At 42.1% G+C, this 15,780-nt stretch overlaps 1 protein-coding gene and 1 non-coding gene across 2 annotated transcripts in view; both read left to right on the top strand.

Moving 5' to 3' along the window:
* The first annotated feature begins 5,355 nt into the window (after positions 1–5,355).
* Positions 5,356–5,426, top strand: TRNAG-GCC. The gene has a single exon. It is a non-coding gene; the product is annotated as a tRNA-Gly (tRNA).
* A 43-nt stretch (positions 5,427–5,469) lies between these two features.
* The window catches only part of CRCP (CGRP receptor component), a 34,100-nt gene continuing 23,789 nt past the window's right edge, over positions 5,470–15,780 (top strand). Inside the window, exons 1-3 of the mRNA XM_026055256.1 lie at positions 5,470–5,679; positions 9,006–9,042; positions 13,536–13,634. Of these exons, the coding sequence (XP_025911041.1) occupies positions 5,672–5,679; positions 9,006–9,042; positions 13,536–13,634 (144 nt within the window). The 5' untranslated portion in view covers positions 5,470–5,671. The remainder of the gene's footprint in view (positions 5,680–9,005; positions 9,043–13,535; positions 13,635–15,780) is intronic.

Raw genomic sequence — 15,780 nt, 5'->3', positions numbered from 1 at the left:
TGCCAGAGAGGACAGTGGGCGAGAGCCTACAGGGTAAGAGTGTAGGCACAGGGTGTTTGTGATCTTTTTTAAAGCAGCTTTATCAATATGAGCTGAAAATCAGAGTCAGAAAAGCAATGTTTTGCAGATCCTTACTGGGAAGATAGTCCTCAGGGAAGAACAGCACTGGGGATGGGAAATTAAAGGCTAGTGCTAGAGAGTAAGCACTTGAGCAGGGAACAAGCATTTAAGTATATCTTAACTACTGTGGGTTTTCACCAGAATCAGAGGTGGGTGATCAGAAATATTGCATCAAAAATTTTTGTCATTTCCTCCTCTATTTAAAACTCCAGGAAAACAGATCAGGTGGAAAAAAGCACTCTAATGAATATGGTAGGTTGCATTGCTGGGATTATAACTAAATTCGGCTTGCATTTGTCAGTGCACCCCAGAGACAAGTACAGTAAGAGAAGTAAAGCTAACCCTCACCTCGGTTGCCATTTCGGCCGACGTTTTGCTTGCGTGCGTAGCAATCTCCGCAACTCGTGCAACCTGTGGAACAGCAAGGCTCAGCTCTGTCCCCCGGCACAACCCCGGGACCCCCGCCTGCTGCCCTGGCCCCTGCAAGCTGCTTTCCCCTCCAGAGGCCAAGCGCCCCAGCCCGATGGCAGCAGGATGGAAACCTCCGCTGCCTGCCCAGCCCTGCTCACCAGCTCCACAGTGCAGCCCGGACTCTTCACTCCCTGCTCCCCGGGTCTGCTGCTCCGGTTTTTATGTGCCTCGGACTGGGGCGGGCAGCTCGTCCCGCCCCACCGGGGCGGGGTGTCCCCAGGGCCAGCCCTGCTCCGGTCCCCCCAGCTCCCTTCCACCCTTTCCACCCCTCTCCTCCTGGCTCCTGCTTCACTAGGGCATAATTAGCAAATCAGGGAGAAAAGTTGCATCTGAGGCAGAGTTGTGGCAAGGTGCAGGGATGGGAGAGATGCCATCACTTTGCTTGGGAGCATACTCCTGCTGGTCTAGCTTAAGGCACTGCTCTGCAGAGCCAAGGTGGTATCTGTGTGGTTTCACTGACAGGTCAGCTCCTTTTCTAGGAACCATTTGCAATGTCCTTGCACTGAAGGAGTTGTCTCATTCCAACATCCCTCTCTAATTTGTATTTGTGTGTGTACTTGGTATGATGGATGGATCATTGATGCTCTGTCACCATTGCTGCCCCCCTGCAAACACACAAGAATAAAATAGATGGGAGTTAATTGCTCTTTTCTGTTCCTGTGTGGATGAGCCTTTCCCCCCACACTTCGAAGGATGCTGCAGGTCCAGCTTTGGGGATTCTCCGTTGTCACCAGTCGCACAGGTCACTCTCAGACTTCCTCCAGCTGGCCGCGGCTGTGGGGCTGAGATTATGCAGGCTGAAGTGCCAGTGCTGCAGTGGGCACAGAGTGTAAGATGGGGTCTCTGGGTCTAGTGCCCTGCAGCCCTGACAAATAGCCCATATCTTAAACCCATCAAACTCTAAATATCCTGGATGAAAAGAACTGATTTAAAATACAGGACAGCCACGTGAAGAGTAGCTCCCAAAGCTGTTCCTCAGCACCAAAATCTCATTAGCTCCCCAGACACAAGGAGGACTTCACTCCAGCCACTCCACAGAAACCAAATTGCTTTCTGGTTTGACGTAGTAAGTGTGCTACTACAATATAATATTTTTCAATCTGCACAGTTCGGACCTTTGAGGGAGCTCAGGGAGCATAATCCACTTTTCCTGTTCCCATTTTTTTTCTTCCCTTTAACTGACTCACTTGTCATTTTCTACTGTTCTTCTCTCAGTTCTGCTACTTATCTCCTTCTCCTATTTTCACTAGGACATCTGCACTAGGAAACAGTGCTCGATCATTTTGTTATCACATTCCTTCCTACTCTGAACCCTCTCATTTATACCACTTTTCTTGTCTCATTCATCCTTTAGGAGTGTCCTTGTCCTTATTCTGGGCTTTAACAGAAGACTGCTGATGTGTTGGGAAAATAGTAAGCACTGAATCTATAACCAGAATGGATCATATACAGAAAGCATCTTTATTTCATGATGCTTGTGATAGGGACTCAAGGTTGGGACACAACCTGTGTAAGGATTGTGTGTGTTTCTGTCTGAAGATATTGAACAGGACTTTCCCAAACTAAAAAAGGGGGAAAGGGAAGGATCCCAAGTGCTCTAGCCCAAGACTGGTAACACAGTGACTTCATATGAAGTATTTGTGATGATATATCCTGGATTTTGGACTTGCTCCCATTGAAATCAGTTGTTCCACTGGATGCTGTGGGATAGGGTTGGGACATGAATCTGCAGCCATGTGCACCTGAGTATTGTTCAGGGGGGACAATTTAGTTGAACTTCTGCCGTGTTCCTTTTCATAATCTATGCCTTGACTCCAAATTTGGTTTTGCAAGCAAGAAGCCTTTTGTGGGTGTTACCAGATGATCTTATTTTTATTAATCTATGCCTGATATTATACATAGTAATGGATGTATGCTTTCATGTGGCATCTGTCAGCAGTATCGCTGTGTATTTAACAAATTTTACCAGGATTAGTTTGCTTGTAGTATGTTGTTTTAACTCCTGTCCTAGTTTGTATCTAGGAGATTTATTAATTCTCTCTTCTCCCATTTCTAGATGATATAGGATTTCTTAAAGAGGCTTGGCATTGGGGAGCTGAACTTTTTTTTTGGAAAAACAGTGAAACAGCACTGCAAAATAGGTCTTCTAATGCACACTGAAATGTGTTCTCATCATTACTGTCTTCTCTATTTGTTGTGGTTTTGGTGTTTTTCCACTTCCTTTTCCTGTCTTATTCTTTCAGTCTTTTATTTGCTTAGTGAAATAGAAATTTTATCCTCTAAAAACCCAACCCACAGTTAAACACCAAGGAAGTTCTGATGGAAAAGTATCATACATTCCATTTATTTTCCATCCTGGGCTCAGTTTCACAGCCTGCAGCGCATCCCCCTTCTAGGAGTTTAGTTGGCTAAGTCAGAGTTTAGTTTAGCTGGCTGAGTCCAAGGTCAGCTCCTTTACTGATAAAAGCTGTTGTGAAGACAGCTCTAAGTGAGGGTGACGAGCCTTATTATCGCGCTCTGCTCCTGGCTCACCTTCCCGTGCGGAGCAGCCAGCCCTCGCTCCTCCACGACACGTAGGTCATACATTAATATTACCAGCTGCACTCTTTTCCAAGCTGATGTACTATGAGATAGCGAGTAAATTGCCCATTTTGCAGCATGGAGAGGTTTAATTAAATATATTTTAATGTCCTCAGAGATTAGAACATTATTTGTATTTGCTTTTGTAATTAAGATCACATTCTTACTATTTCTTTTAGAGTGCCGTTTTGTTGGAAGAGACTAATACATGTGGAGTTCAGCTCTGAAGGAGTGCCTTAGTGATTTCTAGAAATACACTATTCATAGTAGGGCTAATTGTAAAAACTGAGTCTGGTAAAGAAAGAGGATGACAAACTGCTGCACTGTGTTGTCTTTAAAAACATTCTTTTTTTAACTGTCATTTTGGTTTAGAAAAAGAAAAAAGCTCTATAGACTGAAAGTGCTGGTCAAATGCACTGTCAGCTAGACTGGTGTGAGGCAGTGCTGACATTTTTTGTTAAAAAAAAAACCAACTTTGTTTAATGAATTTTGAATGTAAAAGAAAAAAAAGACACTATAGGGTGATCAGCAAAATGCTGAATACAGTAAACATCTTTCATGACAAAGAATACAAATACCATGCAGATCTGCTTTCAATAGCAATCACTAGGCCCCCTGCTTTCAATAGTTAATACCGAGGCCCCTCTCTCACCAGCCGTAGTGGTTACAGTCACAAGCCGCTGCTTAAAATGTTGACATGCTAAGCACATTTAGAAAACCTATGTCTGCATTCCCTATGGATGGTGTAGCATAGCTGCCTAACATCTAAAGCGCAGCAGTTAAAAACAAAGTTAACTCAGCTGATCACCCCACCTCTCCTGACAAGCTGTAGCTATGGGTAATGAGCTCTCTCGTAGAGATTCCCCTTCTCCCTGGCATGATGGCAGTGGATTTCTGGCTGGTCTGTTTTTGTGAAATTTCCAACAGGATTTATGTCTCCATTGGAAAATACTTAGGAAGAATATGTCTCTATTGGGAAAAAAATTCAAAAGCCATTGAGAGAGGCATGTGTATTATGCTTATTCTTCCCAGCGGCTGGGATGGGACGTGGTCATCGTGGCTTCTAAGAAAGTATATCAGCAAAGGCCTGGAATGAAGCTTTTGGAGAAACACTGAAAATGTAGTTGATTGATAAACTGGATTTGGGGCAGAGAGATAAAGAGGAGGTGCCAAGGAGAAATAAAATAAATATGCTTAAGATTTTGAACCCATATCTAAAGGGAACGATGAGGGGAAGGCAAGGATCTAGAACAAAACTCTGACAAAGAGTCTGGAAGTATATTCTTGAAAGCAAGCTGACATCCTTTCCATTCTTTTCTTCCCTGTGGCCTAGCTGGGAGCAGGTGTCTAAGCAGTTTCGCAGGCAGGGTTTGAAGCATGGCAGAGAAGTTACAGAGCATTTGCTGTGCCAGTTTTGGCCCATTTACAAGGTCAGTTAATCCTGACATGAAAAAGGACAGCATCCATCACATCCTATCCACTGATTCACACCAATGGCTTTCAGTCTGCAGTTTGAAGACCTTTCTCCTGGCTCTTTTTCCTAAGGAGTCCATGAAAGGTGATTCTGGAATATGAATTAATTTCCATCTGTGCTACAATCTGTGTATGTGAAGGGGGCCCATGGATCCACTGACACTTTTTTTAGGGGTCTCCAACTGAAAAGGGTTGAAAAACCTTTGCAGTAGGCTGGAGGAAAGCAAGTATTACACAACTATTTCAGTCTTACAGTGTTCTATTTGCACACAGCTAGAAATTTGGGTTGCAAGGACCTCTAAAATACAATTTTCTCCTCATTGTCATCATATCTAAAGGTGGCTAATTTTCAGAATCCAAACAGATTTTCAGAACATGTTTTGCCCCAAGTGTCATTTTTTGTACTGACCTTTCTGTCCATAGTAGTTACTGTTCTGCGAAAGTGCCATCTGTCTTTCCTTTAAAGATATAAAGAATCTATTGCCTATAATTCTACATTATATGCTAATTTTCTGTATGATCCAGAGGGACTGGCAGGCACATCTGTTTTAAACTTTCGTGAAAGCCCGAGAGGTCATTTACTGCTCCATGAAGGCTTTGAAAAACACTTTTTTGCTGAGGTGGATGTGAGATGCGAGAGGGGTGGAATCCGTGCGGAAGCGCTCTCGCACAGGTGGAAGAGCACCGTCGGGAAAAAATATTTCAGCACCGGCATTGGTGGTTCAGTGGTAGAATTCTCGCCTGCCACGCGGGAGGCCCGGGTTCGATTCCCGGCCAATGCAGCTAGCTTTCTTTTTTTTTTTTCCCCCGCTCCCTCTTTCCTCCATTTTTTCCCTCCTTCCGGGCTCCAAAACCTCTTTCAGCTCAACCCCGACCCTTCCAGCGCTCCCCCTCGCCGTGGCTCTACGGGCGGCGGCACCGCCGGCGCGCGTGTGGAGAAGGGAAGGGGAAGGGGAAGGGGAAGGTCCCACCCCAGGCAGGCGGCGGCGGCGGGCGGCCTCAGCGCGCAGCTGCGCGCGGGGACAAGATGGAGGTGTAAGGAGCCGGCGGGCGCGAGGGGAGGGAGCGGGCCGGGGGCCGCTGCCGTCTGCGGGGTCCGCCCAGCCGGGGGGTAACGGCCGCCGGGGCCCGCGGCTGTGCTGGGGCGGGCGGTGGTTGTACATGGGGCTGCGCGCAGTGTGGAGGGGGGCGGCGGTATATGTATATGGAGCTGCCCGCAGTGTGTGGGTGTGGGGGGGAGGGATGTATATGTATATGTGCCCTCGCGCAGTGTGTGTGGGGGGGCGTATACGGGCCCTCCCGCAGCGTGGGGGGTGTACGCCTGCCACACAGAAGCGCGGCTGCTGCCGCCCCCTTCGGGGGAGCGCTGCGGCCGCGGCGGCGTTTCGTGCTGCCCGGCCGGGGCCTGGGGGGCCTCGTCCCCTGCCCTGGGGACCCTCGTCCCCTGCCCTGGGCCCTCCGCCGCCCCCGCCCCTTTGTTTGGGCCTGCTGACCAGGGGCCGCCGTTTTCTGTTTGCTTTACGAATATTGCTGAAGCATCCATTTGTTCGGGAAAAAGACACCGCAGCTCAGTTTTAATCCTCCTCTAAGCCAGCAGCCCCCTGCCCTTCCTGCCTGGTGGGACGGGCGCGCCCCCGGCCCTCTCCCCTTTCTTTCTTTTCCCGTTGGGTGCCAGCAAGGCCAAGCGCAAACCCTCTCCCGCGGCTCCCGGGAGAGAACGGCTGCGGGTCAGCGCCGCTGCCGTCACCTGCGCTAGTGCAGGTCGTGCTGCCCACGGACGCTTTGTTATCGCTGAACGTGCTACGCTTCAAATTCAAAACAAATAACGGATAAGAAACATTCATCAAAATACTAGTTTGTATTACGTTGGCCTTAACGTGAGTAGCAATCTGCAGGGAAATGCCCTGTTCCTCTTAAATACCCCAAAACGCTGTGAAACAGGTGCACGGCCAGGCGCAAAGTTGCGTGAGGAAGGATAGGATTCACCCTACTGAAGAAAAGATCCTTTTGGTGCCATTAATTCTAATGGTGCCGCTTATGCACCCGCTTGGTTTTCGCTACCCTGAGCGGCCCAGCTTGTATTGCGTGGTGCTACTTGTTTTAGTGCCGGTCGAAGGCGCAGCTGGGCCCAGAGTGCCGATCGGTGAGCGGACCCTTGCGTCAAAACSGGGCAATCGAGTGCATTTTGGCCTTGGAAATTGCTGTCGGAATTTCGTCTTGCGCTTCCTGACCGTGTCCCTCTCGCCTGGCAGCCCCCTCAGAAAAGGGCAAGCCACAGCTAGGAAAACCACCTCAGTCCTCACCGTTTCAGAAGTATCTGTTACTAGAGGAAAAAAACCTCCACAAAATGTTTTAGTTTAAATACAAAACATTTTTCCATGGTAGATTTAAAACGTGAAGTGCCGGGGATACTTTTAAAGGTGTGATACCATACACTAAGATACTTTTTGATATTAGATGGAGAAGACCTTCTCAGTAATGTTTTGAACTAAAATTTGGAGCAATAATAGCTGTTTAGTGATTACTTTACAGATTTGGTGTTAACATCACTTTTTCTTATATTTTTTGTTTYAGCCTTAATCTCATAAAAGTTAAGCATACTGTTTAGCTATCTATTTAAAAATATGCACTGGAATTCATTCTTTATAATTTCTTAATGTAAATTCGATTAAAATTTTTTTTTTTAGCATTTATGAGAGTTAGGATGGAAGAAAGCAATTATATTTCTACTTTACAAATGCTACAAAAGCTTTTGAAATGATAGACTTGTCAGTTTTATAGTTGTGGTATTTCAGCACAACAAAAATTCTTGAAGATTTGAGATTTAGATGGGCTCATGTTCGCCAACCGTTGTTACAAGAAAATATAGGCATTTTTCTAATTGCCAAAATGTTTCATACTTATAACGGAAGCAATTGTCTTAAGGAGTTTTAAAATCAATATTCCAGAGAGCCTATTCTTGCACAGTAAATCATTGCCTCTGTATGATCATCTCACTTATTTAATTGAATAATTCTATATATTTAATTCTTCCATAGCAGTATTGTTTCCAACAGAGAATGTCCTTGATCCATAGGGATTTCTGTAGAGAGAGCCCGAATGCACAGGTTCTGAAGGATTGCGTTGACCTTGCAGCAAAAGCTATATGGTTTGCGAAACACGAATGAGAACTAATGCATGGGTGAGCTCACTTGCTGCAGTTTCACCGCAGTCAGCTGAATGGAGTTTGAAGTTCATCTCAGCATATTTTAGGAGGTCCTTTTCAGTTAGAAACAATGCTAGAACCTGTGGAAGTTTGTGGACGGCGTTTAACTTGTTTGGAAGTGATGAGCGTGGCAGTTCTATTGAAGCGGCTGGCTGGGCTCGACAATACGTTGTACCTTTTTTTTCATATGCTGCTGCGCAGACCTGAGAAAGGCCTTTTTTTTTTCCTTTTGTACGGTAACTTTCTGTTGTTGCGGCTGTTTGCTCAGCGGGTTGCATTGTCCTGGCGATGTACGGGGTTCTGAGCCAGTCTTTCTCCCTCTCCTTTTTTTTTTTTTTTAATTTAGAAATACAAAATTACAATATCCCGTAGTAATAGAGCCATGATTAATTTGGAAATCTGCTTAACTCCAAGAGAATCCRATTAGTCTARCGGTGGTGGCTGACGATAGTTCTTGCTTAATGGGGACAGAATTAGCGGGGAAGGGTTTGGCTGGTGGAAAAGGGGAAACTCGCAGCCTTGCCATGCTAACACAGGAGTAGCCACATACAGATTGAAAGAACAAATGAAGAGTAAATGCAAGATGGTTTTTTTTATTCATTATAGTGTGCGTGAATATAGTGCCATATCTGTATCTATATGCACGTGTATTATATATATACACATTGTACTACAAATGGTCATATTTTCTTTTTCCTTGTTCTTGAGGAATAAGTAAATAAAGAATGTGTGTGATCTTACACTTCTTCCTCTCAGTCTCATTCAATTAAAACTTTAGGCATTTTTATGTAAGGAAGAAGCAATGAAATTGAATTTTAGTTGGTAAAATAGAGTGGCTGAATAAAAGTGTGGCTGTATGAAGGGATTGTGTGGTGTGAGTGTATTATGATTTATGGTGTGAATTGTGCAAAATATGCTGTGTATTTATGTAATAATTATACTTATGATATGGAAAAAGAAATATTTTCCAAAGGTGGAAATGGCTTGATAATTGTAGAATTACCAAAATAGACTTCTTGATGATATTGTGAAGAAACAAGCTAGCTATGAAAATAGTGTCTATTCTTTTAGTCAGCCTGACTCAACAGAGAAAAATTTCAGACAGTTTCATTTCAAGTATAATTGTTTTATTTTTTCTTTTTTTTCTTTTTTTTAGAAAAGATGCAAATGCCGCATTGCTAAGTAACTTTGAGGTAAGTTTATCTGCATCCTGATTTTAAGCTAGCAGCTTAATGCTACAGTCAGTCACTTGTATGCTTCTTCTGAAGTTGAAAGGTGCTGGTGGCAATCAGCAAGACCCGTATGTGATTTTTCCCATTTGATTTGTTTTTAAGAAAAAACCTTTTTAAAGGAAAACTGGAAATGTTTTCACTAGTAGTGGCACTTGTTTTATTATTTGGGTGGTCCCAAATTTATAAAATCTGTTTTTCAAATGAGGAGCAGATTTTTAGAATGTCAGTAAACTTCTGCCTTCTTTTCTTTACRCTGTTTATACGTCATTAGTTTGCTGAATCCTCTTGCGTATGGTGGTTTGGTTTTAGGATTTGACTCTCCACTTTTTTTGTGCAATTCTGTATTTGGGTAARTGCACTGGATTCACTGTTGCATTGACTTCAGATGAGTCACATTACGAATCCTGAAAGTTGGCACTTCTGTAACTAGACAGCAATGTCTGAAATATGTTTTCTGAATTTTGTCTTATGACAAACCAATATACCACCAAATGAGCGATACACTGATTGTTGGAGTCTCTTTAATGTTGCAGATAAAACTTCTTGCAAAAAAATTCAAACACTTTCCCAGACAGCTGCTGCTAGAATCCGTGTTTCGTATTTAACTTGAACCTTGCGGTGTGCAGTATTACCAGGAGCCTACAACTCATTAATGCATAATTATATTAAAGCCCGTGCTGCTGGAAATGCAGTTGAACACCCCTGGTTGCTTGGCAGTGTTTTTTAAAGCTCTTRGGGTGTTTCCAGAGTAGATTAGGTTGTAGCAAGGATGAGGCWGTTTGCACATCTGAGATGTGTTAGTCCGGGTAAATGCTAGCAGGAGCCAAGGATGTGCCGTGATCTGCTGACCTGGGGAGACTCAGCGGCCTGTCTTACAAACATAATGAAATAGTACAAATCAAAACAAGACAAAAATACCTTGTTTCCTAATGTAGACAAGTTCTCAATAACTTTCCTGTGTCCTGAATGAAGGTATTCTTTTAGCAGGAATAGAAAGAAATGTTAGTGTAACTTAACMAGATAATGGAAAGTTTTCAGTGTTTTGTTTACGGTCATCATTTTTTCAATGGTTTTAATAACCTAAATGCTTTTGTTTAATTTTTTTTTATTGCTGAGATTTGAAAATTGCACAGCTGTTTCATCCTAATTCCGAAATAAGTCTTGAAATGTTTTATCTTGAGCTGCATCTGTGCGTACAGCAGAGCTCACCATCTGGCGGATATTAGAAGAGCTTTAACGAGATGCTTGGAAAGAACCGTCTTGCTTAAGAAATAGATGATATTGTGTCAGCCAAACTAGTATTAAATGTCTGTTAAAAACATGCASTGTTGTAGCAGAGAAAATAGCAAGTGTTTCAGAGATTATTTATTGCAAAATCAGCTCTGCTGCTTTTTTTGGTTTGCTGGGGTATCATTGGGAAACTAGGTGTTGCTGCCTGCTCGGATTCAAGTAGCGGTGTTGGCCACAYGTGCAATCTGTAGATGTCCAAAAGCGATGGTCCAGACCAGGGAGGTGCTAGCCACATTTCAGAATCCRTTCTTTATGCTCTTCAATCAAAACTTTCTTCAGTTTTGTTCTTCAGCTTAGTCTTTGTGCTGGTGAATGTACCCAYGCATGTTGAGAAAGAGCAAAAGGAGGTGGGAAATGAAGTTACTGATCAGACTGCTTATTCCCATTCCCTTTCGCAGCACAGTAGTCATGCGTACAGCTTTCTAATCCTTTGCAGGAAGGGATTTGCGGTGTCGGCAGCTGTGGGCTTCTGGGGCATGGTTTTTTATTGCTCTTCAAAATACTTATTGCCCTAAAACTACGGTCCTCTTTCTATTTGCTCATTATTTTCAGTTGCAGTTTGACTGGCATAGCTAACGTTCTCCGTACCAGGATAACATTTTGGACAGAAAGTGATGTGTAAGAGGAGAATTCCAGGCTGACGTGTTCTGTGTTCTGTGCCTAGATTTCTTCTGTCATCTTGGAGTTGTCATTTAGTGTCTTGTTGTTACTACTTACGTGTCCTTCAAATATTTTCCTGCCTTCCAAGGTGTTTTAAGGGTAAATGTGCAACTCATTCTTTGAGGACCTCGATAAGGAGAACATTATAGCTGGTGACGTCTTATCTGAGTTGGTCTAGTTACATTTATCTTAATTGCAGTTGGAAAATCCTGAGAAGTGTTGAGGGAATGGTGTTGCTGAAGACAGGTTCTCATGCATGTTTTTCTGTTTTTTTTTCCTGTGAGAGAAACTACTCCAAAAAAGGAATGGATCAGCTTATGTAACTGAAAAATGCACACACATCCGCTTTACTTTCCTGAAATTAAGTTAGTATTTGTTAAGATATAAGTTCATAGCTTTAAATTTGGCTCTCAAGTCCTGGATTTGTTATACTTGTGGTAGCTACACAAGGTATTCCTTTTACATTGACAGTACAATACAGAAGCGTTTGCTGAAACTGCAGGATTGGTAGCTGGCAGTGTTCGTCTTTCCTGCTGTCTAGAAACGTTTGTATTCTTCTATGAACTTGCCAGTTTATAAAACCATTGGAGGTGGAAGTGGGACTTAAATGGAGCTAGTTAAAAATTAAGCCAGAAACAATAAGAAATGGTCTGTTACTTTGCTGTAGGTATTGGCTCTGGATATACTGGTAAGCTTGAAGCAAAAAGGCTGAAAAAAATTTTCAACCAGCTGTGATTCAATATGGGATGATAATCATGCATCCAGTACTTAGACACCACTTTTTAAAAGTATATATAAAAATTACARCAGATAATGCAGAATATGGGTAAATAAGTTGCATGTGGTTTTTTTGGTGTGCTAAAATCAAGTATATTATTCTGGGATTATATATAATAAAGATGTTACACAGTGTTGAGGCATAGATAACAGATACTGTATTTTTATTAAACTCTTAGGGCATTCTTTTGGTCATCACAGAGGTGTTTTTTATTCTTTGGATTTCGTTAATGATATTGCAGAATGTATCTTTTCTAAACAAATCCAAACCAAGAGAGTCAGGGGTTGCTTAGTGATAATTTTCTAGCACTGATTACCAAGTATGTTGCATTCCGGGGAATGACTTGGACTACAGAATCACCAGTGAAGCTTCACGTAGTATAAAACAATTTTTAAATTGAYTGTTTAAAATACATTTCTCTGTTGCATGTCTCCTACAGCCTGGTTAATAGGAATTATGCTTTGTAATTCAAAATCAAAATTACATGTGCAGTGTGGTTCCTTGGTTTCATTATGAAGTTGGTATTTCCAAAGCCGAATAGGGAATGCTGATGCTCCATTTGAGTGAGGATTGGGCAGTTAGCTTTCCTGGCAGCTTTGAAATTTTCTATCTAAATGCTGTGTTACATGGTGCATTTTGGACAATTTTGAAGTGTGTTCCTTTTATGCAGTRGAAATCTGTATGATTTTGAAAAGTATTGGTGAACCATGTGCTGGATGTTGGTGGATATTAAATTCCTGCTTTATTACTTGGTTATRTATGAGAATAAAAGAGTAATTTTGATGTTGTCTCAGCATTTTGCTGCATACCTGGCTATGATGAGTAAAGATTTTGCAGAGCTGTAACAGATTTGGCAAAGCTCTGTTGCAAAAACTGACACGTTTTCCTTGCCTTCAGGCCTGCCTCTGTGCATCTCAATCCTACGTTTTTAATATTCACTACATCATAAATGTGAAGACATCCCTATTACGTCTTTTCAAGAATATGACTGGTTATATTACACTGTTGTAAGGAAATAGGGAGCTAATATAGTCTGTATAGTTTAGCATACCATACTGGTTACTGCAACATTTACTATTACGAATAACTCCACAGGAATTTACAATAGCGTCCGTAATCTCAGGAGCGTCTGTAGATCAAGCCTGAATTTAGTTGGTTCCTGGCCATGTGACAGTTGTAGAGTTTACTTTTCTTCATGCGGATAATGTGAAATAGCATCTCTGTGAGACAAGATGTATATCCGTTTTCATATTGTAGGTACATCTGTCATAACAAATCCAGCAGAGCCATGAACTTGTGTGAGATTATGCTTCAGGCATCACTCGTGTTTAAATGGGAGCTGGGTGCCAGGACAGCTGGATGTGACCCAACTCTGTTTGGGATATGAGACAGTATAAGCCAGTGGGGTGGCTTCATCCTGGCAACTTCTTCCTTTGGGATTTTTGGATAACATTCAACAAGTGCTGAAAATCTATTTAAAATATTCACATATTTTTTTGCTACCAATTTATACAACTTTTTATTCAACACACTGTTGCCAAAACAGTCTTCATTTTAATTGCTGGTGCAGTTGCCAAAGAAGCAACAGTTTCTTCTTTGTATGGTTGATAGGATTTGRCATTGTTAATTTATGCTTTCCTGCGGTAATATTTTTAAAACATTTTAGAGTATTTTAACTAAAACACTCTATTTTATTACTTTCTTCTTTTTTTTTCTTTTTTCACAGGTGTTCCAGTTGCTTACGGACCTTAAGCAGCAGCGCAAAGAGAGTGGAAAGAGCAAGCAGAGCTCTGGCCAGCAGAACCTGAACACAATCATGTATGAAGTGAGTAGAACTGTGAATCTCCTTTGCAAATTAGCCCAAGCCGGAGTAATTCACATCCTGRGATGTTTATATTGATCACTTTGGATCATATTTATCCTATTGAAAAGTACAGTAAAATATCTATTTTTTTGTCAGTTTTCATTATCCGTGGCCAGTCCATCAGGCTAACCGTGCCGTAAGTGCAAAGGCTCGGTGCTGGTTCCCTGCAGAGACAGCTGAGCCAGGGCGGCTTAGTCACTCAGCTGTAACGTGCTGTGGTCAGAGCTGTAGCATTTCCAGGACYAGCCCTGGTTTCATTTTCCATCTCCTGTGCCTGAAACGGGGTGGGGACTAGCAGGCCCCGTGGATCCATGCTGACCACGCGGTATCTCCTTGCTTCTCCCTGCTCAGTATTTCCTTTCGGTGGGAACACCGGGCAATGCAGTACCTAGGTCCCAAGCGACCAAGTGGGGCCATCCTGTGTCTGGCACTGGTAATTCTGCCCCCAAACTAGCTGGTCCTGTCAGGGAGGGGGTGGGTGTCTGCACGGGGCTCCCTAACATCTGCATCACCCAGGCTTTTCCCTTCTCTGGAGCTTCCAGCCTCCCGTCTACYATATGACACAGCATCGACTGTACTGTTAGAATAAAACTCTCCTATTCAAAGATCTGGAGCGGGAATGTACTGGCTAACTGTTGCAAAGCACAGGGCTGAGATGAGCAGTGTTAACTGAGGACAAAATCTTGCTCTTATTAAAATCTGTCGCAAAAACAAAGCTTCTATTTTAACTGTGGGGGTTTTTTTTGTTTTCTTTGTTTGAAGATTGCCAATGTTCTGTTCCGCTAAGACTCAGGGCAGAACTTGCTGTCATTCGGTGAATCAGTGATACCATCTAGTCATGGTTTCAAAGCTGAGGCATAGATCACRTATAGTATTTTCTTATTAACAGAATTCAACTAATAATTTCCAACTAAAAAGAGCAAGACATGGACAACCGGAATCACAAAATTATGGGTATAGATATCAACATCAGTTGGAGACCAGTTCAGTAGTAAATGTTATCTGTTGCTAGGAAGAACTTTAAAAATCATATAATACAAATATTAACATTTTTAATATCTCAAATTAGCAGTTTCATAACGGAATAGTGATACGACCTCTTGTGTTTGTGTCCAAGAATTGCACGAGTGTCCCCACGGTTGGCCGTGAACTGAATGCAGTTTGCCTTGCTTGCATGAGTAATCCCATAGAGCAGTGAAACTACTCATGTGAATAAGATTTGGCCTAGGCTTTGTTTTTGTTTTAGTTCTGGCTTTSTTTGAAAAGGTATAGAGTTGTAATTCCTAACCCTCAGATTCAACAAAATAGAGGCTTACCAAAAATCTAGTTTAAATCTTTATGGAGACTAACAGTCTATTCCTCTACTTCTTTGAAACAGCTCAGAAAGACCCTGTAAGTATTTTTATATCAGAATGCACCTTAAAGTTTTAACTATGATGTTATATTGCTGCATATTAAATGCCTATGGGGTGCTTGTTTTTGTACAGGGAGTAAGCCTAGTGTAAAATCTAGATGCATTTTCTCTATATTTCTTATATTACTGAAAGAGAACAGGAATTTGATCTTAAGGAATGTTTTTTGTTCATGCAACGTATGTCTTCACAAACCCTATTCAGGCAYGTATCCGCTGGTATTGAAACGACTAGATGAAGCTTACTAAGGTGGAACCATATTTTGATACATGTCCGGCACTTYAATTGATTTGAAATTGTGGAAAAAGCCAACCTGGAACAGAAATGACTCCCATTAAGTAATTACATAAAAATATGATGGTTTCATTTCAGCCATTATTGGTAAATAATAATTCTGTTTTATCTGAAAAGGTCAGTCAGTCGGGACTTACAGGAGGGATAGTTATCTAACGCCTTATTATACTTTTAAATATATATCTCAGTAGTTGCATAAAACTAGTCATTAAGGATACCAGTGATTCATATTTCATCAACTCCCTATCTGTTAAGTAGGATGAATTGTCCTGTGTTGTTGAAGTCTGTTTTCATTTACCTAGGCTTTTAAAATGAAAATATATTTTAATGGAAATATACTGGAAATATATTTGCATATTTTCTTAGTTGCCGTATCCTAAGAGAGTCTTATAGATTATTTT

The sequence above is a fragment of the Apteryx rowi genome, unplaced genomic scaffold (genome assembly GCF_003343035.1).
Source record: "Apteryx rowi isolate R43461 unplaced genomic scaffold, aptRow1 scaffold_99, whole genome shotgun sequence".
NCBI classification, from domain to species: domain Eukaryota; kingdom Metazoa; phylum Chordata; class Aves; order Apterygiformes; family Apterygidae; genus Apteryx; species Apteryx rowi.
The sequence above is the reverse complement of the archived record's forward strand: the minus strand, read 5'-3'. Positions and strand labels throughout refer to the sequence as shown.